Source organism: Aptenodytes patagonicus, chromosome 16, assembly GCF_965638725.1.
Source record: "Aptenodytes patagonicus chromosome 16, bAptPat1.pri.cur, whole genome shotgun sequence".
NCBI lineage: Eukaryota > Metazoa > Chordata > Aves > Sphenisciformes > Spheniscidae > Aptenodytes > Aptenodytes patagonicus.
Genome location: NC_134964.1, coordinates 5,180,997 through 5,200,957, shown reverse-complemented (window position 1 = coordinate 5,200,957; position 19,961 = coordinate 5,180,997). Strand labels below are relative to the sequence as shown.

Here is a 19,961-nt window from a genome sequence, read left to right as displayed (position 1 = left end):
CAGTTAATAATTTATTAGCTTTACCTTTAGCAGCCACTGCGTGTACTTTTGAAAAACGGGCATCTTTATACAAGATTGAATCAATTCCCCTGAACTATTTTAAGGAGAAGCTGAGGTTAGGAATGTGCCTCAGCCACTGGGGCAGAAGAAACCGCGGAGATCTGATGAGCATCGTTGGGTATCTGACTGCTCTTCCCGTTGTACGCATTTGCATTTTCCCTTTGATGTGACCTTGGCTCTGAAGCTCCTCATTTTGTCAAGTCCTTCGCTTCACAGGACTGGCAAAAGCCCGATAGCATTTTTTAGCCCAAGTTGCTAATAAGTGCTCTCGCTCTGAACGTCATTTTGGTCTTCAAGCTATGCATGCCGTCCAGGATCTCCTGCCCAGTTAAGCTGGCTTTGCAGATCTGGGTATTTATGTCTCTAAAAAAAATCACCCAGTGGTTTTATTTGTAAAATCTCTTTGTGCCTGGGCAGGGATCTGGGTAGGTCATGCCACATTTCCCATACCTGACCACAGAGGTTGAAGTTTTGTGCTAAAAGGAGCTTATCCCGACCTTGGTTCTCAAGCCATGACCTGTCTCTTCATAATTAAGCAACCATATTTACACGTTACCTGCTGTTTAGAGTACCGTACAGAAGGCTTTAGGGATGCCTCTGATGGGCTTGAAGATCTCTCGGGACGACGATGTAATCCTGTTTCAGACCAACCAGTATGTTTCAATTCTGTCTCTAGGCTTGTTTTCTGACCTCGACACTCATTCCCATTTGGGTGTTATCACCTATGGCGTTTCCATGACGACACTGGAGGATGTCTATCTGAAGCTGGAAGTTGAGGCAGAGATCGATCAAGCAGGTGGGATGGACAGTAGCTGTTTTCCTGTTTTCCCTCATGCTTGATTTAGTCTTAATTAGCGTAGAATTGTCCATGCCACGCCACTGCCAGAAGGAGTTTTGCTATGGAGGTAAGAATAAAAAATCCTCTCGCAGATTGCTGCATCCGGCAGCGTGGGGCTCCTTCGGTCTCACAGCATTCCAGGCTTTTGAAATATTTAACGTGACAAACACGCAAAAGCAGCGAGTTGGGTGGGGAGTGATTCTAGGAGGATCCAGGGTAAAAGCTTTTTACTGGCTGTCTCTGCAGTAATTAATTTTTTATCCAGTGTACTTACATCTAAGTTCTTTGCTTTACGGTTGCAGTTTTTATGGCTAGCTTTTTAAAATGTGCTTTATTTTCCTAATGGAGCTTACTTTCAAGAAATTGTAAATGCGCAGTATAAAATTTATTTCCAACCTTCAGTACATTTACAGTAATATTAGTAGCCTGCACTTAAGGCTGAAATCGCTGAACTTGTCTTTCTTCTCCTCCTTTAAATTAACTTCCAATTCACATGAAAAGTTGGGACCGCTTAATATTACTCCAGAACTAATCAGTTCTTCTTTTGATGTCAACTGTGAATGGCTTAAGCTATCTTAATCTTTCTAGAGCTTTCTTTGTGATACGGACTAGTAAACTATCCTGCTCTGCAACGCTTTTGCATAGGTGTAAGAGGGTTTAACAGCTGAATATGCCGGTACTGAATAGTACAGGTGCATACGTAGGCTAATGGTATGAAACCGGGGCAAGTTGCACCTTCCGAGCGGCAGAAATTTGTACTGTCTGCCTTAAGCGTCCGCTGTACGGGTGATTCAGGGCTTTGGGGTAGATTGGTGTCACTGGGCTTGGGGTTAAGTTGAGAGATGGGATGAGACGAGATGGTTTCTCCAATAGCAAGGGGAAGGAATTGATGGCCACCCCGCTTTCTCCAGCCCTACCTTTTCAAACCGCGTAGCTTTGACGGAGCATCAAATTTATAGAGTTCTACTCTCTTCTTTTTCAGATTATAGCGTGTTCAATTCCCAGCAAGTGCAGGATGAAGTGGATACAAAATCCTTTGACGATATGGAGCAGAGCTTCCTGATGCTCTCGGAGACGAAGGCGCCAGCAATGAGCAATACAGCCCTCTGGAAGAAGCAGTTTTCCACCATAGCAAAAGTTCACTTCCTTAGTCTCAAGCGGGAAAATAAATGCGTGAGAGTTATGTAAGTATTGGGGCTTTCTCACTTACATACAAAGTTCTCAAAGCCTGTTTGAATGATACCAGAGAAATGGCAGGATGCGATTAATTTTTTTCCCATAGTTACATTTCAACAATAACAAGTATTACTGTTGAATACATGCTTTTTGGGGGCAAGGGAGATGTTGTTTTAATAACATGCGCATAAACTGGGCTGGCTTTCGCTGAATTTTAATAAAACCAAAACTTTTATTTCTTTCAGGTTGTTGCTTTTTCTGATTTTTCTTGTAGTTCAGATTTTATTGTTTTTCATACACCACATCATCAAAAATTCTGTAGCTGCTATCAAACTTTCCCCAGATTTGTACTTGCTGAAGCCCGGAGAGGACTATCACAAGTACAGGAGTCGTCTCCTGCTGCAGAACTCCACAGGTAGGAGAGCAGAGATGCTCCGCAGGGGTAGCTCCCGTCTCCACCTCTCTCTTCAACGTAGCATTTTCACATGACTCGTGTGAAGGAACTGGGTAGGGAGACATCTACGTACATCAACATTAAAATCCTCCTACAAAGCATTTTGGAAAATTCCTTTTTGTTTCAACTTAAGATGTTTTAAAAGTGCATAGCAGCGATCTGGGCAATAGAAACAAGCGTCTGTTTGAGCTATCGGGAATTTGTGCTTAATACAACTTAATTTCTCTGGACACTGTATCAAAGTGCCACGGGTGTCCTGCTCTCTTAGCTAATTCTCTGTTCAGCTGAAACTTTGAGTATCCTGAAAATGCTCGTTGGCACTTCTGCTTCCTCACTGCTGCATTTGACTTGCACAAATTAATTGGAGAATATAACCAAAAAATTTTCTTGAATGCTTTGGAGGCTATTGAGTGGGAAGCCGAAATAAAAACATTTGTGGTGTTCAAAATAGCAGAGGACTCTTTTTGGTGGTCACGTGTAAGGAAACAGTGATCTTTCATCATAGGGTTATATCAGTGAGAAAACGCATCAATAATTTTGTGTAAAATACTCCAAGATGGTGATGAGTAATCACGTTGTTTTCTCTGTCTTACACCAGAATCGGATATTGATGACATTGTCCGCTCTCTTGGGAGCATGAACATACTCTTGGAGATGTTCAATGACAGTGATTATGTCTCAGCTGCACCTCACAGCGCAGCTTTAAATGTGTTTGACCTTGAATCCAGACAGGTAAGATGGACAGACCGGCTCGGTCGTATCCCAAAGAGCAGACAAGCGGCTGGTTGGGGGCTGGTTTTCTTGCACTCTTGCCTGAAAGGCATGTATTGAGTCATACAATCAAATAATCATATAATATTGCTTATGCAAGAGGCCTACAAAGAGGACTTGTATTAACAGAATGGAAATATTATCAAAATAAACGTTCTTCCATAATGATAATTATGGTAGGCTAATAAAACTTCCATTCCCCTTTCTTCCCCACAAGGATATGAAAAGCCAAGAGAAATATTTTGCTTCACAAGAGACCTGGCATAGGAATTTATTTTTTTTTTTACTTACACTGGCTGAATTATACAATTTGACAGAAGTATAATTCCATGGTGCGCTCATGTGTAAAGAAATACGAGTTTCTTGGATTGTAGGCATTCATTTCAGTATGGTCACTGAAGGAGTATCAGAAAGATTTGAACATGGGGGTTGTATTTAATGTCCAACAAAGGAACTGCTTTGCAATATGCCAGCTCTGTCTCTTGTTCCCATTTTTATTCACTGCAAACTGTTAATATTAGTGTGACAGTGCAGCCCTTAGCTAATGTAAATTTTTGCCTGTCTGGTTTTTAAATGCATCAGCAAGAACGTATGAGTGCAGGTCATTGTGTGTGTTGTTTTTCAGACTCTAATTGTCCGGAGCATCATTTGTCATAGTGTCACAGTTGCATAAAATGTTCTGGGAATTTATTCCAAATAACTTGTTCACTATAAGCATTGTTTTCCTGAATTAGGTTACGTGTTATAACCACCTTGAGCAGCCCAGAGCTTCCTGCAAAGCATACTCTATTACGCAAAGAATTTTCCCAATGTTCAGGTTTAATTAAGCCCATAGGAGAGCCCTCTCAGGATATTACCCTTCGTGCAGAAGAATTAATATAGGAAACACTTTCCTTTCCAGAGCTATGTTTTCACGGTCATATTCAACAACACCATGGTGCATTCCCTGCCAGTTTTGATGAATATTGTCAGCAATCTACTTCTGCGCAATTTAAATGTGACGGAGAACATTCAAATCTGGAGCAACCCCTTCGTTCAGGTGAGCAGCACCCGTGGCTGCAGCAGGGGCTGCACGGCAAAAATCACCCTTAAACACACGGCGGGTGGCAAAGCATCCCTGGGGTGAGAGGGGGAGTGTAAAAACACGCCGTAAATGAAGGGAGAAGCCGGTTGGGACTGTCTGCGGTACCAAGGGCTATGCTCTGCACGGCACCGTCGGGAAGGATTGGGCCCCAGCAGCCAAAGCCCATGGAGTAAGTCCTTGGTGGTACAGACCTCTGCAGAACGGACCTCTGCAGAACTGAAGAAGACTTGAAAGGTGCCAGGATTTTGTTCTGCAGCTTGTGGAAGTGGAGGGAAAAGGCTCTTGGAAAGAGGATGTCCTGTTGGGAATTTGTTACGGGTTTGTTACAGGTTACCTGCAGTTCTCGGAGGCTGAACGTGGGGATGCTGGAGGTCCGCTGCCTCCTGTGCAGCGCTGGGGTGGCCTTTAGGAGAGGAGAGGACCTGCTGCAGGAGATAAACGCTCTGGGAGTTTATTAGACACACTTATAAATACTCCAGAAGCTTCCATAGGTGTTTTTCCTCATGCTGCAGCTCAGATGATCTTGAGATACACAGAATACATGTTTTAGCATTTACGGTCATGTTCCAACTGTAAATGCATTTTTTTTGGTCACACACGTTCTGGTACTTGAAGAAATCTGATTTATATTTCAGAACCTTCCAGACACAATTTTCAGACTGGAGATCTATTTTGAAGCTGTGTTACTGGGGATCATTATTACTGGAATGCCACCCTATTTTGCCATGGACAATGCAGAAAACCATAAGGTAAACTTCCAGATGTAGATTCACAGACTGCAGAAGAACTTAAAAACTTTGGGATTTTGAGGGAAATCTTAAGAAGTGTTTTAAATAGCATCTTTTGCCATGAGAGGCGGCATGGATGTGACTGCTGTTTGCTGCCTGGGGTAGAGCAGATTTGGGAAAAGCCCTTTTGCTTTCTGTGGAAATGCTTTTTGCTTCTTTGGCAGCTAAAATCAGCAGTAACTGGGTAACGCACTGATGCCACGTCAGTGTAAAAGCAGTGTATTAGAGGGAAAAACAAGATCCTGCTCACACACCGGGGCAGATTAATACAGTGTTAATTTTAATTAACGTTTAATTAACATTGCGTTTTCTTTTCCTGTTGCAGATCAAAGCATACACGCAGCTGAAGATAGCGGGGCTTTATCCCTCCGCTTACTGGATGGGGCAAGCCATCGTTGACCTCCCGCTGTTTTTCTCCATCCTTGTCCTGATGATAGGCAGCCTCTTCGCCTTTCACTACGGCGTTTATTTCTACGTTGGCAAGTTCCTTGCTGTGGTGAGTGCGGTGGGGACCGGAGCACACGTGGGGATGTGAGAGCATGGTTATGTTACTTTCCACAAGTGTTTATTTTTATTAGATGGTTCAGCAGACCTTGTCCAACCGATATACAGGGAAAATGCCTAATTAAGGCTGCTGGCGCAGAGGCACCAGTTAGGCTGCACCAAAGGCAAAAGAGTGCTACTTTTTGTGGGGAAAAACCTCAAATTTTGGAGTTTCTTTCAGAACTGGAATAAAATGGAGCTTTAAAATACCAGGATCTTCCAAGGAGACGCTCCATCCTTTTTTGTCCTGCCTGCTCGGTCTGCTTTGTGCTCTTTGCTGTCGATTGATAATTGCTCCATTTGCATCGGCGCGTTGCTGATGGCAAGGTTACAGCGACTTTGAACACAGACCAGCCCTGCGATGAATTGCAGCATACGATTAAACTGAAGAGACTGCAAGTCTTCATGTCTTTTATATTCAGAGTGGGCTTCCCTGAGATATTGGCTGTAATTGAGAAGAATCGGGCTTTCCTAGCTGCTCTCCCAGAAGCTCTGAGTTAATCAGGTTTGGGATGTGACCGTTGCGCTGCAGGACTATTTTTTCTACCAGTGCATCTACCCTTGTTTTAATTTCTCCGAAAATGCTAAGGCTGAAGGGTTGAATTCCTAATATTTGCCAAAATCTTCAGGTCAACATTTATGGGAGCCTGTGTTATAAAAAAAACGGGAAATAGTTTAAAGGAGACTGAGGGAGTGAGGTTCCTGCCTATCCATGTACTCTTCTATTTGTGTCTTTAATAGTATATGCTGTATTTCCCAAGGTGGCAAAATATATCAAATTAAGTGACAAAGATGAATCCAGAGTTATGTAGCACACTAAAGTAATTCCAGTTGATACTTACACAAAAAATTCACCCCTGGGTTCTTGCTGTACATTTCCTGAGAAACCTTTCCTATCTTTGCAGATTTTTTGCCTGATCGGTTATGTCCCATCCGTTGTGCTCTTCACTTACGTGGTCTCCTTCACGTTTAAGAAAGTCCAGAATACGAAAGAATTTTGGTCATTTATATTTTCAGTGGTGAGTAACTTTGCCTTGAGTTCGGTTAGCTAGGAAGATCGGTTATCTCCAAAGCCATAAAAGGCTTCCCAGTTATTTTATTTAACTGTGTGTCCTTAATGCACAAGAAATTTGAAACATTTACCAATGTCTCTGTATTACTGCCATATCCTAAATGATAAAAGCTTTAAAAAATATGCCTGAAATTAGATAACTTACTTAGTTCAGACTCTCTACGCAGGAAAATGGACTTTTTTTTTTCCTTTTCTTTTGTACAGACAGCCTTGCTCTGTACAGTTGTCACTGAAGTGGCCTTTTTTCTGGACTATTACCTGGTAACCACCGTCCTGCATTATCTCTGCTCCATCTTCATTCCTATTTATCCCCTTATTGGCTGTCTGATTTGTTTTATAAAGGTAAGGGGGCACAGGAGATCCTCTCCAGAGCATTCGTAGACAGCTGGGGTTGTGTGGGTGTCTTTAATGATAAGAAGACAGCAGTTAGCTGCCTAGTGGTGTGATGTCGTCCATAGCCATTTAACACGTGAAGAATAGCAACTGCTGGTGAAGTCACCTTTTTCCTGTAAGCAAAGTGTTGCAGTTTTAAAATGAGGAAAGAAACAAGTCTTCCATTAAATATCTAAAGGAAAACCATGTGTTTCTCAGCCTGTGGACTGGGCAAACCCAGTGACGGGAGATGGGTTAGTTGGGAGTCAGTGGCTTTAAATCGGGAGAAGCCCCAGGGACTTTGGTGGAAGTTTATTAGCGTCAGACTCATGCAAGCAGGGTCTCTGCAGAGTTCAGAAACGGCTTGAGCAACGTAACTTAAACGGCTGATTTGAGGTTAAAGTGCGATGTAGAATATCCAGTCTCTGGTAGGTGATTGTTTACCTGAATGTATTATTTTGCTTTGTCAGGTCTCATGGAAAGGCAAGCGAAAGGACAGAGGATACTACGACCCGTGGGACCGGCTCCTGGTAGCAGTTATAGCTGTAAGCATATTTGCATATTTGCCATACTGCAAATATTTGCCATATTTGCAGTAGAGAATTGCTAACTCCTGCTGGGAAGCTGTCGTGGTTTAACCCCAGCCGGCAACTAAGTACCACACAGCTGCTTGCTCACCCTCTCCCCCCGGCAGTGGGATGGGGGAGAGAATCGGGGGGGAAAGAAGTAGAACCTGTGGGTTGAGATAAAGACAGTTTAATAGGACAGCAAAGGAAGAGAAAATAATAATAATGATAATAATAATAAAAGAATATACAAAACAAGTGATGCACAATGCAATTGCTCACCACTCACTGACCGATGCCCAGCCCATCCCTGAGCAGCGATCGCTGCCCCCCGGCTAACTCCCCCGAGTTTCTATACTGAGCATGATGTCGTATGGTATGGAATAGCCCTTTGGCCACTTTGGGTCAGCTGCCCTGGCTGTGCCCCCTCCCAGCTTCTCGTGCACTTGGCAGAGCACGGGAAGCTGAAAAGTCCTTGACTAGTGCAAGCACTACTTAGCAACAGCTAAAACATCGGTGTGTTATCAACATTATTCTCATGCTAAATCCAAAACACAGCACTGCACCAGCTACTAGGAAGAAAATTAACTCTATCCCTGCTGAAACCAGGACAGAGGCCCCTTCTGTTCAGGCATCTTTGTTAATAAAGGTTGGATCTAATGTTCAGCATCACTGGAGCCTGCAGCTTTGCAACCTGTTGCAGCGCAAACAGTATCAGTAAAAGCTGCTGTGCCTGCCAGCTCGACATCTGCTGCTTCAATAGTCTTACTAACGGTGCCGATATTAATCCTGATTATTATGGGAGTCTGTGCTGATGAAGCAAGAACTCCAGAGCAGGGGACAGTCCCTTCTCTCTCCGAAAACCAAATAATTGCCATTAAATCTAAGCAGACTCTGGTTGTGTGTCCTCAGTGTCAACCCACTGAGCGGCACCTAATGATATATTTCATCTTGTCGGAAACATCAGCGCTTCTGCGGTGGTGAAGAGCTGGTGCTTCTCGTCACTCATTGCGCTGGTGGGATCACCGATGGGGTCACCTGTAGGATCACCAGCCTTGGAGGGCTGGCAGCGCTCCGAGTAACCAGAACTGTATTTGTCTGTTTTAGCCCTATTTGCAGTGTGTCGTGTGGCTCTTTCTACTGCGATGTTTTGAGCTGAAGAATGGAGGGAGGTCAGTTAGAGAGGATCCGTTTTTCAGGTGTGTCTGTTGAATAGACTTGTAAAAAGTAATAGTCCAAAGAAGCCGTTTTTAAAAACAATTCTGGTAATTAAACTGGAGTATGCAGTGTATAGCTATGGGGGATATTGCGGAAAATAAAATACCTGTGGTTATATCCCATCTCAAGTGTCTAAAGAATTTGTTTTCCTAACTTTAGTTGTCTGAAATTCAGTCAATAAAGTGCAGAAATAGGTTTTTCACTTCCTTTTAAGTTATGTCAGCGCAAAATCAGGAATTTTGTAAGGACGTCCCCTATATAAAAACAGGGGAACTTCCTTTCCCATTGCATGGCTAGAGATGCCGTACCCCAATAAAGAGCTCAGCATAAGATGACGTAGTTGCAATCATTGACAGCTCTTTCGGCGCTTTTGGGGCTTCTCAGATGTGCTGCTTAAATGTGTTACTCTTGGGTTCGGCAAACACAAACGGCTTTCTGCATCAAAGCAGCGAGCAAATCTCAACTGAATGCCGAGCAGAGGCATCATCTTGTTTTCTTCCCCTTAGAAAATATTTTACGAAAGCCAAAACGTGGAAGTTCCCAGACGTCCCGCATGATGAGAATGAAGATGAAGACGTGAAGGCGGAGAGGCTGCGAGTCCAAGAAATACTGAGCAGCCCCAAAAGCGAGGAGGTAAAGCCGTGCGCCCATGAGCACTACCCAAAACCCAAATTCAGATGTTTCCCAGAGCTGCTGGGATCTGCAGCCACTTCTCTCTTCTCTACTAGATGCCAGCAATCCTGGTCAGCAGCTTGCACAAAGAGTTTGATGAAAGAAAGGAATTTCTTCTGGGGAGAAAAATAAAGAAAGTGGCAACGAAACATGTTTCTCTCTGCTTAAAAAAAGGTTGGAGTTCAACTACTTGCTGTTGAGCTGTTTTATTTACAAAAACAACTCTTGAATCCATTTATCTGACCTCATGGGCAATGTTTTGTGTCATCCTTTCTTTAGGAGAAATACTGGGTTTGTTAGGACCCAATGGAGCTGGAAAAAGCACGTTAATTAATATGCTCGTTGGAGAGATTGAGCCAACCAGTGGGCAAGTACGTTACATGCTACAAACTAAATAGAAAATGAATCTATATTTAATTTTTTTTATTGTTATTGCAAGCATTCCCAAGTGTTTTTTGCTAAAACTTTACAAAAACAGTTCTGAAACTTATAATATTATTGAGTACGGTCTGTACATTTTCCTCGCAGGTTCTGATGGGAGATTATTCTTTTGGCCTGAACAACGAAGATGACTCGGTGAAATTTGTGGGGTACTGTCCTCAAACGAATCCGCTTTGGCCAGATATTACATTGCAGGAACACTTTGAAATTTATGGTGCTATCAAAGGAATGAGCCAGTCTGATGTTAAGGAAGTCATAAAACGGTAAGTAGTTTATTATATAAATGTTTAAGGTTTAGCTGTATTTTTCTTAGCGTTTTTTCTTTTCACTTTTCCTAATGCAGTCTTTTTTTCATTGAAGTTTGATTGGATCTTTTCAGCAAATTCGGCAAGTGTGAATTTGTAGGTTAGGAGATACAGATACAGTCACACAGAATTCAACTGGTATTTGTATTTTTTAAATTTTTTTTTAAAAGTTACGAAGTGCTAACAGCGACCTTTGCAGAGGCTGTGAGGATGGGGAGGCCAGGGCTTGGAGCAGTTTCTAGGTTGTCACCCTGGGCTCCTCCAGGACACGGGGCAGGTGGTTTTGCATGGGAGCGCCCAGATCCCATTCTGGTTACTGCTCTGCTTTTTTTTATACTATATATACAAATATTTGTAACTGAGCTCTTCAGATGAGACTGCATACTATGTGATGAGGGGAAGGCCAAACCATCACCCTCTCAGCTCTTCACACGTGGTCCTCCCCCTTCCACAGCATCGCAAACGCCCTGGATTTAAAAGACCACCTGCAGAAGACAACGAAGAAGCTGGGCGTAGGGCTGAAACGCAAGGTATGGGGGAGCTTTTCGAGCTGCCGTGTTGCGTGTCTCCAGCAGCCGTTGTGTCCTTACCCTTTCCCTTTGCCTTCCTCCCAGCTGTGCTTTGCCCTGAGTATGCTGGGCAACCCACGGGTCACGCTCTTGGATGAACCGTCGACCGGAATGGATCCAAAAGCCAAGCAGCACATGTGGTGAGTGCCGCCAGGGCTATGTTCGCCACAGGCTCGTTTCTCTTTGGGAATCTGCCCGATTTTATGTGTGCATTATCCCTGTTAACACTAGGGAGAGCCATAGACAGGGAATCAACACTGCCTTAGTGCCAGGTGCACTTCATCTGCGTCCTCTCCCAGAACAGCTGGGAGATTAAAAGCTTGAAAGTCAAAAGAAATCTTTAAAATAATGTAAGGAGTATGAGATTTGAGTCATCTTTGTGAAAAAATCAGATGTTAATTGTTGCTGTGGGAGTAGTATTGGTGTCGTGGTTTAATCTCAGTCGGCAACTAAGCACCACGCAGCTGCTCGCTCGCTCCCCCCCGGTGGGATGGGGGAGAGAATCGGAAGGGTAAAAGTGAGAAAAACTCGTGGGTTGAGATAAAGACAGTTTAACAGGTAAAGCAAAGGCCACACACGCACGCAAAGCAAGACAAGGAATTCATTCACTACTTCCCATCGGCAGGCAGGTGTTCAGCCATCTCCAGGAAAGCAGGGCTCCATCACGCCTAACGGTGACTTGGGAAGACAAACGCCATCGCTCCAAACGTCCCCCCAGCTTTATATACTGAGCATGACGTCCCATGGTATGGAATGTCCCTCTGGCCAGTTGGGGTCAGCTGTCCTGGCTGTGCCCCCTCCCAGCTCCTTGTGCACCTCCAGCCTGCTCAGTCGGTAGAGCATGGGAAGCTGAAAAGTCCTTGGCTAGTGTAAGCATTACCTAGCAACAACTAAACCATCGGTGCGTTATCAACATTGTTCTCATCCTAAATGCAAAACACAGCACTGCACCAGCTACTAGGAAGGGAATTAACTCTATCCCTGCCGAAACCAGGACAACTGGTCCATAAAATAAAGGGTTTGTGTTTGACCATCAGAGTCCTCGTCCTACTAACCCAGGATTTACTGTTATGTGCCAAATGTTTTAAATGTTTTATTCAGGGATTTTTTTGGTTATGTTTTGTAGGCGGGCAATTCGAGCAGCGTTTAAGAATAAGGAGAGAGCAGCTATCCTGACCACTCACTACATGGAAGAGGCGGATGCTGTCTGTGACCGCGTGGCCATCCTGGTGTCTGGGCAGCTCAGGTACCACCGGAGCCCTCCCCTGCGGGCGGGTGTTGTGGCAGGGAGGATAGGACAGCTGTCAACGAGAATATATTTCTTTGAAAATATAGGTAGACAATTTTTTTTCACCTTAAACTTGGAGCAAAATTAAACTTAAACTGCTAAAAGGGTCTGTTAGAAGTTAGGCTGCTTTTTGAGTGTGGTGTATCACGCTGCTTTTCGGAGGAGTTGATGAGAAGGGACCCCAGCTGTTTTACATGGACCCGTCGGGGACGTTCGTTCAGTGCGATGCCAGAGCCATCGGCTCCGCCTCGGAAGGGGCGCAGAGCTCCCTGCAAGAGGTTTACCATAAGTCAATGACGCTGAAAGAAGCAATCAAATCTTCTACTCTTATTTTCTCTCTGCAATTGGTAGATGTATAGGTACTGTCCAACACCTGAAGAGCAAGTTTGGCAGAGGATACTTCTTGGAAATGAAGTTAAAAGAAACAGCAGATGTACAGCAGGTGGAGTATCTGCAGAGCCAGATTTTGCACATCTTCCCAAACGCAAATCGTCAGGAAAGGTAAATGTCAACAAATACGCAGAAAACATTGATATTCATACAAAAGCCCCTGATTTCTCAGCAGCTCCTTGGCACTGAGTAAGGAATGCCATGATACTAAAATTTACAAGAAATATTTACACATAGATTGAAAATTAAAAAAAGAGGAAGCGTTTTGCAGGCCAGCAAAAGCCGCCAGGGCGGTGGCTGTCAGCCCCGCGTGCAGATGTTCGGCACGGAGGAAGCAAAACTCGGTTTCTGCATGGCTGTTGCTTGGAGGCTTCCTCTTCGGTTGGCCCCCCCCCCCCCCCCCCCCAGGGAAACGGGGTAAAATCTGACTCACTGAGTCACTGGCCCTTATCTAGAAATGCTTGAACGTTTTCTGCGGGTTCCTTAAAGTTTGGGGGTGGGTTGGTTGGTTTTCCCCCAGCAGCTTTGAATTTCTGTGGTATGAACTCGAGGGTCTGGCTTGGTGACCGCTGATGAGACTCTCCAAAATGGGCACTGCAGGCATCGTGAAAGGAGCAGTCCTGAATGCGGGAGATTTGGAGGAGAGTTTATTTTTCAGAAGCAAATGTGTGGGGTAGAGCAGCTCCCTGTTCTGGAGTCTGGTTTGCAGGAACTTCTGGATGATGCAAAGTCCCGAGAGATCCTGTGACCTCCTTCTGAGTTGATTTGAAAGGCAAACCTCATAACTTTGGGAATCCCGGGCAGCGATTTTTCTTTCATGAGTTTATAGGCAGAATACAAATGGTTGAATCTGAAGAGCATATAAATCATAGAGCAGTCTCAGGTGGGTCTCCACTGATGCACCTGGACCTGGATCTCTGAGACGGATTATAAACCAGCTGGTCTCCTGGAACTACATTGTTCCTGTTGTCTTGTATGATGATGACTAGTGAAAATGCCCGGAGTAACCTTCAGAAAATGAATTTAAATCCATTCACTTGGATATTAATATTTTTGCTTTGAGTAATTTTGCCTGAAGCTAAATTTGCTTTGTTTCTTTGTTCCAGTTTTGCTTCTATTTTGGCGTATAAAATTCCTAAAGAAGATGTACAGTCACTTTCACATTCTTTTTCCAAGCTGGAAGAAGGTAATTAAGCGTTTGCCACACATCACATACAGAAATCATTTTGTCTCCCATAACTGACACTTTTGCCATGCAACAGCACATTTCTGCTCCAAATTTATTCAATTTATTTTTTCTATTATTATTGCTGTCCCCAACTCTGTTTCTTGTGAAATCAAGAGGAAGCACTTGTACCAGCTTAAAATGCTTTAAATCCACTTGTATCAGTGTCAGTATCCCTAAATACGCGCTCTCGTTAACTCTTTCAACAGTAAAACACGCCTTTAACATCGAGGAGTACAGCTTTTCTCAGGCAACACTGGAACAGGTATGTTAAAGCAAATGATACTTCGGAAGTAAACCCTGCCAGGCGAAGGAGTTGCAGGTTTTTAGACAGGGTTTTCGCAGGCGTCCGGGGTGGGATTCACTTCGCCCCTGTCATACAGGAGTCGTGCATCCAGTCTGAGCGAGTCGTGGATGGAGGGGCTGATGAGCCCTGCGCACGCAGGTTGTCCCCCGTGCCCGGCTTTCAGGCAGCTGGGGCCACTCTGCTGTTGCCTGTTCGGGCGTTTTTGGGGAAGTGAAGTCCCCTTTTCCAAAGTGAATTGGGACTGTCAGTTCCCTTGCTCTCTTTATTCCCATTTTCTCCTTTCTTTTTTAAAATAAGACACACGAACTGCAGTGACTGGAGCAAAATAAATGTGTGACATTAGTGGAAATGCCACTCTGATTTATTCAAAAGATGGGCATTGGTGCTCATTTCTGAAAGGAGGGTAAAGCTGAGGCTTATTATTGCTTATTCTGGATTAGTTATTGCTGACGATAAATGTCCTTCAGCGTGTATTTGGTTCAACTTCCTTTTCATTGGAAAGGAGAACAAAACCCAAAATTCTAAAAACTTCCCACAGATGAAGCAATACATTCCATATCCATGAGATTTTTACCATGCATTCTACTTGTGATCGAGAAAGTTCCTGCAAGGAGCATGGCATGTCCACATCCTTTCTGTCCGTTCAGGTTTTTGTGGAGCTTGCTAAAGAGCAGGAGGAGGAGGACAGCAGCTTCGGCACCCTGAACAGCACACTGTGGTGGGAGAGGACGCAGGAAGACCGAGTCGTTTTCTGAACTCCTCACGGTCCAGATCTGCTCGGCAGCTCGTGTTTTGTGCGAACGATGATCCTCTGCGCACACGTTGGGGCGTGTGCATGGAAAACATTGGAGCTGGGATGGACAAGGAAAATCGTATTTGGAAGCACTGAGTGTGTTCCGCCATCCTGGCCTTAGGAATAATGCCGCAATAGCAGTGGAAGCGGTGAGCATCCCCAAAGTTATTCTGGCTGTTCTGAAATTCCTTCTCCCCTCGCTGTTTCCTGGTTTGCGTTGAGCGAGAAAACGCTGCCACGACAGTCGGTCATCTCCTGGTGTCGGTTGCTCGTGTAGGAGCACCCGCCTGCCTTCCTCCCTTGGCCGTGCTGCGCCGGCATCAGGGCTGGCTGCCTGAGGTTGGGCTGTCCGTACTGGAAATCGTGCATTTGAGCAAAACCAGTTGCCGCTGGAGCATCCTGCCCCGCGGGACCCGCTCGCTGGTTCGCAGGGTCTTGTCGTGCTCCGTGCCCTTGGTTGGGCGTTGCTGCCTGCCCGACCAGGTGCCATGCAGACACGTGTCCCTGCAAGGTCCTGCTCCCCCGCCGGCTGATCCGTCCCTGCTTGTGCTTAGAAGATGCACCTGCTTAGAAGAGAGGGGAAAAACCACTCCAAAGTAATTGTATTCACTGCAAAGACGGTCCTGAATTACACTGCGAGCTTAGCTTGGTATCCAACCAATGTGAAAATGTTCATTTACAGATATAATATGGCACTTACTGACACTTATATTCCTTTCTACTGCAAGTTGGCAGATGTGGCTAAGTCCTGCTGCCATTCTGGGGGGCACTGGTGTTTGTAATGCATGCACTGTAGGGTTAAAGGGGGTGTACAGAAGTGGATGCTTTTTTTTTCCCCCGCTTGGTAAAAGTACAAAGGCATAACTGTGTAGTTAGGGGATTTGCAGAGGTGTGAGTATTTCTCGTCTTCATTAAAAACAGTCTAATTCTTTCGCTGGGTGTAACGATGTGTATCCTGTCAGCTGTTTTTACAGACAGTCCTTTTTAGATGTTTTCATTTTTCTTGACAGTGAATCGTAAGTACATGCAACAGTATTTCCTAATCCGTCTTTGTTGTGATAGCAGTAAGTAGTGCAGTAGTGTGCTCAGCACAGGAACGTTTGCTTTGTCCTGGCCTGGCAATTTTTCATTCACCTTCGTAAACCCAAAATAAAAATATCCAAATTCACAACCTCATCAGTAGGAATGGTGCCTTTGGTTTGCATAGAAGCACTAAAAAGAGCAGAATATGTGATCCTGTATCCTAAGATATGACAGATGTACGTTGAAAATTTTTTGTTGTTGTTTTTTCTATACAAAGCTATCATCACTTTTTTAGTTTTATAAGATGAGATTAAAGATTGCTAACAGTTCATTGTGTTCTGCAATGAACAAATAGAAAGATGCATTTATATTGAAACATTGGCTTAATAAGTCATATAATTTATATATCTTCACGTTAAAGTTAGAAAAGACCTTTGTTTTTCTTGTGAAAACACAAAAAACTATAGGTTAAGGTGGAGTTGTGTAAAAAATTACTGTTTGTAATTATCAGGCAATAATGTATGTAATACGTCCGATAATGGCTTATCATCACATTGAGCCAAAATCTATTTTCATTAGTTTCTTGCTCTACTATGGGGCGATGTGAACTCTCTGCGTACAACTTTTGCTTCCTCTTTTGTACCTGTAGATCGCATATAAACATAGAGATTTTGTTTTGTGGTTCAAATTTGAGCCCAAGAACTGCAGAAACACCTGGACGTCCCGTTTGCTTCCCCAGGGGAAGGTCCCTTCCCCTCAGGAGCGCAGACCGTGAATCTGCCCGTTTTGATGAGCCCTGAGCCGTGGTACTTGCATATATGCCCGCATACTTGCATACTTGCATACTGTGCCCTCATCTCCCGTGCTAGAAACGAAACGGGTAAAGAACGGGATTAAAGCACCAGCCTCTAAACTGCAGCTCCAGTAGCCATCTTTCCAGGGCTGAAGCTTCCCTGTAAGAAAACAAAAGTGACCCAAATTCAGTTCTTTTGTTCAGGCAGCCTTTTATTTAGCCCCTGGGAACCCCCAGCCCGTTGCTCCCAGCTGCATCCCTGCTGCTGGCCAGTATCTCTGAGCATTTTCCTTTATTTGGAGCAAAGGTGGGACCCAGAACTTTGTCTCGTGATGTTTTCCCATATCTGTACATACAAGCTAAGAGTGTTTTCTCCAAATCCCACATTTCTTACTTCCATCTCTTTTTGTAAATGGTTTTTCAGCTGAGTGTCATCTGTACATCTGTCCAGCAATGTACAGCATGCTCTTTCCACGTGAACTTATGAAAGTACAGTTGTGACCTGTTAGCCTTGATGTCTTAATTTTATTCTTTGACTTACAATCAGTTAATAGTCTGTAAAGTCGTTTGATACTGTCTGGATGACGTCACCCTATTTCAAATAGTTTCTTATTTTCTAATGTTTCAAATGGATCGTATGAAAACTGTCATTAGCATCTAGATTTGCTCAGCTTGATGCTGTTCTTGTTTACCCTGGAGTAACCCAGTTGATGGTGGCACTGTATTTGTGCAGCTACCCATACAAAGAATTTGGCTCGTTAAGCTAACTGCGTATTAGGGTGGGATCTTTTTGGCGTGGTGACATCCTCTGTCAGTGTGGCGTAAGATGCCACCCCAAAACATCACTGTAATCATAATGTATTGTAACCAGAAGTCTTTCAAAGTGTCATATGATGTCTGTAATTGCCAGAATAAGGAAAAACACACGCAAAATTAAACCAGAGAATCCCCTGGAAACGCGAGAGTTTTATTCCTGCCGTTTTAAGTCCCTTTGTTCAGCTGTTATCAGTGACATGCCAAATCCCAGCCGTACAATACGCACACCCAGTTTGTGCTCTAGGAGATAAAACCGCAACGAGGCAGCTGGATTCAGGCTGACTGTGGGACTTGGGGCAAATCAATTCAGTTTGTGCCGCCGTTCCCAGGTATAATGGTTTTAGTTACCTTGCAGGGTGGTTGTGAGAAATAGGTAGGTAGTATATCCAAAACTTGGAAGATGCGTTTACTTTGTGGTGTTGTTATAAGGTTGTATTTTTCTATGGAGGAATTTAATGTGTCTGATTTTGTTTACATTACCAAGAAAAGCCCTTATTTAAAAATATCTCTGTATAGCGAGTGAAGTCTATTACGAAGCTGACATCCAGTACTCTGTTAGCAGAAACAGAAGGTATCAGGTCCAAAGGTGAGACGTTTGTAACGCTCCTCCTGATGTTGCCGTCAGGCACTTTGAATCATTTGCAGTTTATTTTATACACCTGTCTTTTCTTTTACCACTTTACAAATACAGCAAAGTCAAGGTTTTTCCTTTTCCGGCAGAAAGTACTACCAAAATAAAGATGGATTGGATTGTTAAATGCTTGTGTTGCTCTCATGCATGTGTTTTGCCGTGCTAGAATTAGGGGGACTGTTTTCAAAAGCCTTTGCTGTTCCCTGGAGCGCACCGGGGCATGCAGGTGAGTGGGCTTGGGCAGAGCATGGGGGGCCCCGGCTCTTGGCGCGGCTGGGGGTGTCAGGCTGCAGTAATTGCATATTTTTAATTGAATTCAGGGAATCGCAGTATTGCAACGCTTGGGATTCGACCGCCCGCAGTTGTGTCACGTTTTGCAGCCAGATTAGTTCAGCCCAACTTCGGGCTAGAAGTGACCCCACGGCAGCTGAGTGCTCCTGGCACGCTGCGTCGTGCATCTGCAGGGATGAATCATGTTCGTCCGCTTGAAAATTAACCCCACTGAAAAAAATAATTCATTTTTCTGGTTGGATCCGTACCCAGGACGAACTTGCTGGGTGGCTGGATGGGTGCTCGCTCCGGCGCAAGGGGAGGCAAGGTGCTGCTGGTGAGGGGTTTGGCTGAAGCTGGAACACGAAACCGCGGTCTACAGGGATGAAGTACGCTGCCTGCTCCTCGGCTGCCGCGTGGTACTGCCAGCTCCCGGTGTGACCCGCTGCTGAGGAGGAGGAGGAGGAGGTCCACCTCCAGCCCTGCGGGTCGGCTAAGGACCTAGCAAAATGAAAGGGGATTGTGCCTCAGTCTCCCCGGACCCCTCAGTGGGGAGGAAAATAACCCCAAAGAAATTTAATCTGAACTTGTTGAAAATTCCCAGGTTTTCATACTAGTTTTTCTTTAATGGTGTGTTAAGGGCAGCATGCCATTTATTTTTCTTTTTAAAGCTGTAAAATTAGTCCATTCCCTTGTAATGCTTCCTTTAAGAGATCTTCAGAAAGTCCCTAACTTAGCATGCTGAATTTCTCCTTGATAAGAGTGTCCTGGAGCTTTCAGTTCTCCTTTTTCCTGAAATGCATTGCTTCAAGTGTCCCCCTCAGAGGATGCTGGCTCTGTCCTTCGCCCCTCTCCTCCTCCTGGTAGAGGTAAGGGCTGATCCGAGGCTGGTCCTGAGTCTCCTCCTCAGAAATCCTGTGGAGCAACTGCTTGGGGGTTTAATTAATGATATTTTGAGATGCTACGTGCTCTCTAGCTGCTTTTCAGTGAAGCCCCAGAGGGTTGCCTTGGACTGGGGTCCTACTTCAGTGGCAGAGCCAGGAGAAGCACCCAGTGTACAGGATGGGAAACCCTAAGGAGCACTCGGAGCAGGTGTCGTTTTTATGTTAAAATGCATTTTCTGTAGACAATGTGCAGGCACGCCAGGGCTCCACGCTCCGCCAGGTACTGCCAGCACACTATGTATGGCACAGGGTATGTGTCAGAAACAGTATTTTTTTAGTGAAGTGCATCTCGGCTGTGCTTTTTTGCAGTTACGAGTAGCCTTCCCCATTTCTCGCTTGTTGCCCAATGGGAAGTGATGCAGGAAAATGCTCTGCTCCTCTCCTAAATGAACTCATTCCTTGAAAATGAGTAAATGGGCAGCTGCAGAAGAGCTATGGCCTTTTGTTAAGCAACAACCAGACGGCTTTTGTGGTTTTAGTCAGCTCTGCAAATCAGATGCAGAGTCCTTAAGCTGCTGAAGATTCAGGACAGCCAAACTCCTTTAACTGTTT

The 19,961-nt window shown here is 44.5% G+C and overlaps 1 protein-coding gene across 10 annotated transcripts in view; it reads left to right on the top strand.

The window, feature by feature from the left end:
- Positions 1–18,322, top strand: part of ABCA5 (ATP binding cassette subfamily A member 5) — a 35,651-nt gene extending 17,329 nt beyond the window's left edge. For all 10 annotated transcript variants that reach the window (XM_076354031.1, XM_076354024.1, XM_076354033.1 and 7 more), the window contains 22 exons: positions 737–856; positions 1,881–2,082; positions 2,320–2,489; positions 3,127–3,260; positions 4,201–4,338; positions 5,019–5,132; positions 5,497–5,667; positions 6,620–6,733; positions 6,991–7,128; positions 7,629–7,703; positions 8,832–8,923; positions 9,449–9,575; positions 9,671–9,788; positions 9,894–9,985; positions 10,143–10,318; positions 10,815–10,890; positions 10,975–11,069; positions 12,056–12,175; positions 12,569–12,718; positions 13,714–13,793; positions 14,042–14,097; positions 14,787–18,322. In XM_076354031.1, the coding sequence (XP_076210146.1) occupies positions 737–856; positions 1,881–2,082; positions 2,320–2,489; positions 3,127–3,260; positions 4,201–4,338; positions 5,019–5,132; positions 5,497–5,667; positions 6,620–6,733; positions 6,991–7,128; positions 7,629–7,703; positions 8,832–8,923; positions 9,449–9,575; positions 9,671–9,788; positions 9,894–9,985; positions 10,143–10,318; positions 10,815–10,890; positions 10,975–11,069; positions 12,056–12,175; positions 12,569–12,718; positions 13,714–13,793; positions 14,042–14,097; positions 14,787–14,894 (2,666 nt within the window). In that variant the 3' untranslated portion in view covers positions 14,895–18,322. The remainder of the gene's footprint in view (positions 1–736; positions 857–1,880; positions 2,083–2,319; positions 2,490–3,126; positions 3,261–4,200; positions 4,339–5,018; positions 5,133–5,496; positions 5,668–6,619; positions 6,734–6,990; positions 7,129–7,628; positions 7,704–8,831; positions 8,924–9,448; positions 9,576–9,670; positions 9,789–9,893; positions 9,986–10,142; positions 10,319–10,814; positions 10,891–10,974; positions 11,070–12,055; positions 12,176–12,568; positions 12,719–13,713; positions 13,794–14,041; positions 14,098–14,786) is intronic.
- Positions 18,323–19,961: the final 1,639 nt, after the last annotated feature.